Source organism: Stomoxys calcitrans, chromosome 2, assembly GCF_963082655.1.
Source record: "Stomoxys calcitrans chromosome 2, idStoCalc2.1, whole genome shotgun sequence".
In the NCBI taxonomy this organism is placed as follows: Eukaryota; Metazoa; Arthropoda; class Insecta; order Diptera; family Muscidae; genus Stomoxys; species Stomoxys calcitrans.
The window spans coordinates 210690840-210697752 of record NC_081553.1 but is presented as its reverse complement, the minus strand read 5'-3'; the positions used below and the strand labels follow the sequence as shown (position 1 = coordinate 210697752).

The 6913-nt window shown below is 39.8% G+C and overlaps 1 protein-coding gene across 1 annotated transcript; it reads left to right on the top strand.

The window, feature by feature from the left end:
* The first annotated feature begins 734 nt into the window (after positions 1 to 734).
* Positions 735 to 5817, top strand: LOC131993971 (opsin Rh1-like). Its single transcript, XM_013259153.2, has 6 exons — positions 735 to 931; positions 996 to 1059; positions 4560 to 5050; positions 5105 to 5252; positions 5326 to 5603; positions 5663 to 5817. Exons 1-6 carry the CDS (start codon positions 924 to 926, stop codon positions 5787 to 5789), a joined length of 1116 nt encoding a protein of 371 aa, XP_013114607.2. The 5' UTR covers positions 735 to 923; the 3' UTR covers positions 5790 to 5817.
* The last annotated feature ends 1096 nt before the right edge of the window (positions 5818 to 6913 follow it).

Genomic DNA, 6913 nt, shown 5'->3' with positions numbered 1-6913 from the left:
GAGGTTACTATGTGCGTCTATGATGCTTAACACCTGAGTTGGAATTCAGGGGAGAACATCTGGAAGAAATGTCAGTGGCACTTACACCCTCCCAATGCTGGCGACATTTGTGAGATAGAAGCCATAAAAAACTTTTCTTCAAAAAGGGAAATTGCCCTGCGGCTCTCTGTTCAGGCTCGATTCTAAAAAAAAGATGCCTTATCATTGAGCTTTAACTTAAATTGGACAGCACTCAAAGAATGGTTGTGGGCAATTTTGTTATGGTTTGTATTTGTGTCTATCGATAATGGCTATGAATACAAGAATAAAGACTAGCCTCATGTATTTCATTACAAATAGACTAGGCCGACAAGTCTCTACCTTACTTAATGGAAAGTTTTCTGGAGACATTTGTATCTACAGTTGAGTTTGTTTTCCTTTGAATTCCCGTTTGGCCCTTTCTTATTAATTTCCCTGCCTATCATACGATTTAAGTAAGTAATTATGTTTGAATGTACCCACTCTAATAAACAAAACACCCCCAAGAGCTGGGTGGTAAAAGTGCTTCAACAATCATTTTTTGGGTTTAAATTACAGTTAATGTTCGTCTTATGTTGATCCGCCTCGTTTTAATTGCTACTTAAAAGAAAATGCCAATGAGAAAATCTAATTTAATTTCTTAGCTTTCTTTAAACAAAACGTTTTTCGTTGTAAGCCTCCTCTCAAAAGCTATAAAAATCATTGACATATCATTGCCAATTAACAAACATAGAACGACTGTCAAGCCATAGTGGCAAAGAGCAGAAAAAATAAACTTTTTTTTTTTTGGCTGTTGTTTAGACAAAACTACCAACAGCGAGTGCCAGGGGTTGCAAAACTCCATTAAAATTTTTCAAAAAAAAAAAAAACTATAACAAAATTGTTAAGAAACTGAAAAAGTTATAATGGAAAGGTAGTGAAGTGCTAACCATACATTAATAAAAAGGGGAAAGAACTAATTTCATATTTTTCCTAAGGATTGCTCTTCAACCATTTGGACCTCGCTATGAACCCTTGAGCAATGGATCCGTAACGGATAAGGTAGGTTAAAGATGTGAATGTGATGATTACGGGCAGTAAAATTGCCATAAGGACAATAACAACCAGGACGCTAAGGTCCCGAATAGTCTTGCAGTGTAAGAAGGAGATTAACGCCATCTCTGAGGATGGCAAAATCCGCCAAGCCAAAACGGAGTAAGGGGGAATGAAAGAGCAGACGATTTGGCGGTGAAGGCCAGAGGATTGCCGTCAATAAACTTGGTTAACCCGAAGCCTTTCGGGTCAACGCAGTCCGAGGTAAGGGCGTGGGCGACGAGTGCGTATGCAAACCTGTGGAACAGCGTAACGGTCGGTAGGACGGCGAAAATCCTAGGGAGGGGTCCAGATTGTGAGAAGGCGAGGCTATTACTGAAAGGAAGTAAGAAGGAGGTCAGTGTAGCTATTGGTATCATGACAGGACATATAGGACTACGAACTCACTTATGTAAAATCGGTGCGGCAAGTGATTGCAAGTGTAGGACATGCGGGGAAGATGATGAGACGTTGGAGCATTTCCTTTGTCATTGCTCGGCTTTCGCATCTAATAGATAGGGAGACTATACCAGACATGAACCAACTTAGGACAGTGGCATGAAAAACAATTAAGGATTTTGGGTTGCCCAAAAAGTAATTGTGGATTTTTTAAAAGAAAGTAAATGCATTTTTAATAAAACTTAGAATGAACTTTAATCAAATATACTTTTTTAACACTTTTTTTCTAAAGCAAGGTAAAAGTAACAGCTGATAACTGACAGAAGAAAGAATGCAATTACAGAGTCACAAGCTGTGAAAAAATTTGTCAACGCCGACTATATGAAAATCCGCAATTACTTTTTGGGCAACCCAATATTTTGTATTTAGAGCGCACAACAAGCCGATTACTGGCTTAGGTTGTTGTTGTTGTAGTAGCAGTGTGTGGTACACTGAGGTGGCAGCCCTTGCCTATGAAGGAATTCATCGGGTCAATCCGATGCCTACAACCGGCTGCCATGGGATTGACTGGCTTAGGTGTAGGTCCATAGTGGCTTGGTGCGGATTAATATATGCAACCTCTTTTCAACCTAACCTAACCTACACTCCAAAATTGTTCGTTACCTTAACGTCCTTCTTGTTAAAGTCCTGATGGCCAGTGTAATGTTCGTTAACATGTTCACACTCGACGTCCTCGGCATGAATATCATATCACCTTTGCAATACGCGATTGCCCTGATCTCAACTTGCAGGTTCCTATTATGGTCAGACAGTCGGAGACAGATGTCAGTCCCTGGGTTATCGATGTTGGCTTTCAAGGCCCACTCTCTTCTATAGCTTTGATCCTTCTGTGAAGCATGGACTTCCAGATGGCAGAGATATCAAACTTCGGTCAATTCAAGATTATGACATTGGCAGCATTGCCTCGCACTCGACCTCAGGTTCCGAACCGAAATTTCTTACATCGGCTTACGTCTTATAGTCGCAGTTGGTACCTCATACTTAATGTGTATGTCTACGGGCTGGATAACTAGAATGGTCTTTAATGCCCTAGTAGTTGTGGTCCTCATTACCCCTCATTCTCTAAAACTGTTGTAACGTTGCTCATTTTTTCCATCGCCGTCTACCAAACGACTGTGGAGCATTTTAGTATTGATCAAATGAGGTTCAACTTTCCTAGGCGTCAGGTCCCAATTTAATCCTACGGCCCGTCTACATAGTGTCCAATATCTGTGAGCCTTCCCAGTAAGCTCCTAAGATTACTCCGGAGTATTAATCATTGTTCTGTATCATCATGAGGCCTTAATTTCTTGACCGTCCTAAAAATCTAAGACGATCTAGATGTTCGACCCTCTGTCAGTCTGTCTGTTGAAATCATGCTACAGTCTTTAAAAATAGAGCTGAAACTTTGGAACTTGCTATATCGGACTATATCTTGATATAGCCCCCATATAGACCGATCCGCCGATTTAAGGTTAATTAAAGGCGCATTTGTTGTCCTATTTCCCCGAAATGTGTGACAGTGAGTTGTGTAAGGCTCTTTAACATATTTTTTCAATTTGGTTCAGATCGGTTCAGATTTGGATATAGGGCCCATAAAGGTGTATTTATTGTCCGATGTCGCCGAAATTTGGGACAGTGAATTGTGTTAGGCCTCTCGACATCTTTCTTCAATTTGGCTCCGATCGGTTTAGATTTTAATATAGCTGCCATATATATATAGCTGCCATATAGACCGATTTCTCGATTTAAGGTTTTGGGCCCATAAGAGTCGCACTTATTGTCCGATGTCGCCGAAATTTGGGACAGGCCCCTCGACATCTTTTTGCAATTTGGCTCAGATCAGTCCAGATTTGGATATAGCTGCTATATAGACCGATCTCTCGATTCAAGGTTTTGAGCTCTTAAAAGTCGCATTTATAGTCAGATGTCGCCGAAATTTGGGACAGTGAATTGTGTTAGGCCCTACGACATCCCTCTTCAATTTAGATCAGATCGGTCCAGATTTGGATATAGCTGCCATATAGACCGATCTCTCGATTTAAGGTCTTGGGCCCATAAAGGCGCATTTATTGTCGGAAGTTTGGGCTCTTAAAAGGCGTATTTATTGTCCGATTTCGCCGAAATGTGGGACAGTGAGTTGCGTAAGGCCCTTCGCCATCCCTCTCCAATTTAGCTCAGATCGGTCCATATTTCGATATAGCTGCGATATAGACCGATCCCTCGATTAAAGGTTTTGGGCCCATAAAGGCGCATTTACTGTCGGAAGTCGCTGAAATTTTGGTCAGTGAGTTATGTTAGGCCCTTCGGCATCCTTCTGCAATTTGGCCCACATCGGTCTAGATTTGGATATAGCTGCCATATAGACCGATCTCTCGATTAAAGGTCTTGGGCCCATAAAAGGGCCCGTGTTGTATATGGTTAAGATCGGTCTACATTTGGATATAGCTACCAAAAAGACCAATATTTTGATCTACAAAATTGAATAATGAATTGCACGTGCCGAATTTGGTCAAAATCGGACCAAATTTCGATATAGCTGCCTAGGGGGCATAAGTTATACATTTTTACCGGATTATGACGAAAGGTGGTTTACATATATATGCAAGGTGGTGGGAATACAAAGTTCGGCCCTTAACGCCTTTTTATTTGTTTTCTGATGTTTTCGCCAAGATTTGAGCCCAGGCGTTCAGAATCTTAGGCAAACATGATAACATTTGCGCTTCGGTGGCCTCCTTGCCTTGGGCCTATAGAGATCAGAATTTGTATCTTATTTGGCATGTAGTGTTCTGTCATGAATTCCAACAATGGTGTAAAAAAGAGTTTTCATCGGTCCAAAACCATAACTAAAGTGCGCAATTATTATCCGATTTAGCTAAAATTTTAACGGGGTTTTTGTTATGATTTCTGGTAGTCACGAGAAGTACTCTCCACATGGTTCTTATTTGTCCATAACTTCATCAAGCTGCTGTTTAAACCGATTTCCTTATTTGAAAAAGCCATTCAAAGAACATGTAAAAATTTAATTTCAGGTTTTACCCGAAATGGCACATTTGGTTGATTCCTATTGGAGTCAATTCCCCGCCATGGATCCTATGTGGAATAAAATTCTCGCAATATACCTTGTGGTCATTGGTATTCTGGCATGGATTGGAAATGGTACAGTGCTCTATATCTTTGCTACAACCAAATCACTGCGTACTCCAGCCAATTTGCTGGTCATCAATTTAGCCTTATCCGATTTTGGCATGATGGTCCTCAATACACCGATAATGGCCACAAATTTATATTTTGAAACCTGGATATGGGGACCATTCATATGTGATGTCTATGCTGGTTTGGGTTCGGCTTTCGGATGCAGTTCCATATGGTCCATGTGTATGGTGGCATTGGATCGTTACAATGTCATTGTCAAGGGTATGTCGGGTCAACCGATGACCATAAAATTGGCCATATTTAAGATCATGTTTATATGGGGTATGGGAAGCATATGGACTTTGGCGCCCTTGTTTGGTTGGAGTCGGTAAGAAGTAAGAGAAATATAAATTTCAAAGTTTCAATGTGTTTTGCATTGCAGTTATGTGCCTGAGGGCAATTTGACCTCATGTGGTATTGATTATATGAGTCACAACCCCAATCCCATGAGCTATTTGATAATGTATACCATTTTTGTCTACATAACACCGCTATCTTTGATCTGCTATTCATATTGGTTCATAATTGCTGTAAGTGAATTCAAATTCCGGAAGGTAAAAAAACAAGAAAAGTTCAGAAATATTTATTTTTTCCTTTCAAAAGGCTGTATCAGCCCACGAGAGAGCCATGCGAGAACAAGCCAAAAAAATGAATGTCAAATCTTTGCGTTCCTCCGATGATGCTGATAAATCGGCAGAAGGCAAATTGGCCAAGGTGGCTTTGGTAACCATCTCCTTATGGTTTATGGCCTGGACCCCTTACACAGTCATCAATTGCATTGGTCTCTTTGGTTATGAGGGCTTAACTCCTTTGAATACCGTATGGGGAGCCTGTTTTGCCAAATCGGCCACTGTCTACAATCCCATTGTGTATGCCACCAGGTAAGTGGTTTAACAAAATGAAAGAAGTCTCATTCTAAAACTTTTGAAATATTTTTTAGTCATCCTAAATATCGCATTGCTCTTAAGGAAAAATGTCCTTGCTGTGTCTTTGGCAATGTGGATGATGGCAAGTCGGGCTCTGCTGAAGGACAATCACAGGCCAGTGAAACCGAGACTAAGGCCTAAAGAACCAAGTAACATCCACCTATATGAAGGCCAAACTAATAAAACGAGAAAAAAACTAAATCCCGATGAAGATGATGCCTGCTGCTAAACGATATCAAATACTAACGGTACTCTATTTTTATATAAAAACGAAATATCAAAGCTAGAAAAGCCCGTTAGGTGATTATTTTAGGCCCCAGAACATCTTAAAGTAATCACCTAGCCCAGCTTTTCAAAATAAAAACAGCAAATTAGGGAAATGTCCCTACAAAAGTTGAAAAAAAAACAAAAAACGCATATGAGAGGGGGATTATAAAGAGATTATTACCCAACTTCCTTTAGATCCCTTTGTACGGAAATTTGATTTTTTTAATAGAAACAAAAAACTCTCTGCATTGTCATTAAAGACCAAAAATACAAAAAAAAATGGAAACCGAACAAAAAAATAAAAAATAAAAACATAAAAAAAATATGAGACAACATGCATAGAAAAATAAATTATGAGCAATAACTAAATTTGTAATTTTTTTTCTTATTTCAAAAATCCTTCTTCCTTGAAGGAGTTCAAGGCTCCGCTCCATAGGCTATATACCGATTCAGACCATAATAAACACGTATGTTGATGGTCATGAGAAAATCCGTCATACAATATTTAAGGCAAATCGGATAATAATTGTGACCTCCAGAGGCTCAAGAGTCAAGATCCCAGATCGGTTTATATGGCAGCTATATCAGGTTATGAACCGATTTGAACCTTATTTGACACAGTTGTTGAAAGTAAGAATTAAATACGTCTTGCGAAATTTCAGCCAAATCGGATAGGAATTGCGCGCTCTAGAAGCTCAAGAAGTCAAGTCCCCAGATCTGTTTATATGACAGCTATATCAGGTTATGAATCGATTTGAACCATACTAGGCAAAGTTGTTGGATATCATAGCAAACTACTACGTGCGAAATTGCATTCCAATCGGATAAGAATTGCGCACTCTAGAGGCTCAAGAAGTCAAGACCCAAGATCGGTTTATATGACAGCTATATCAGGTTATGGACCGATTTGAACCATACTTGGCACAGTTTTTGGATATCATAACAAAACACGTCGTGCAAAATGTCATCCCAATCGGATTAGAATTGCGCACTCTAGA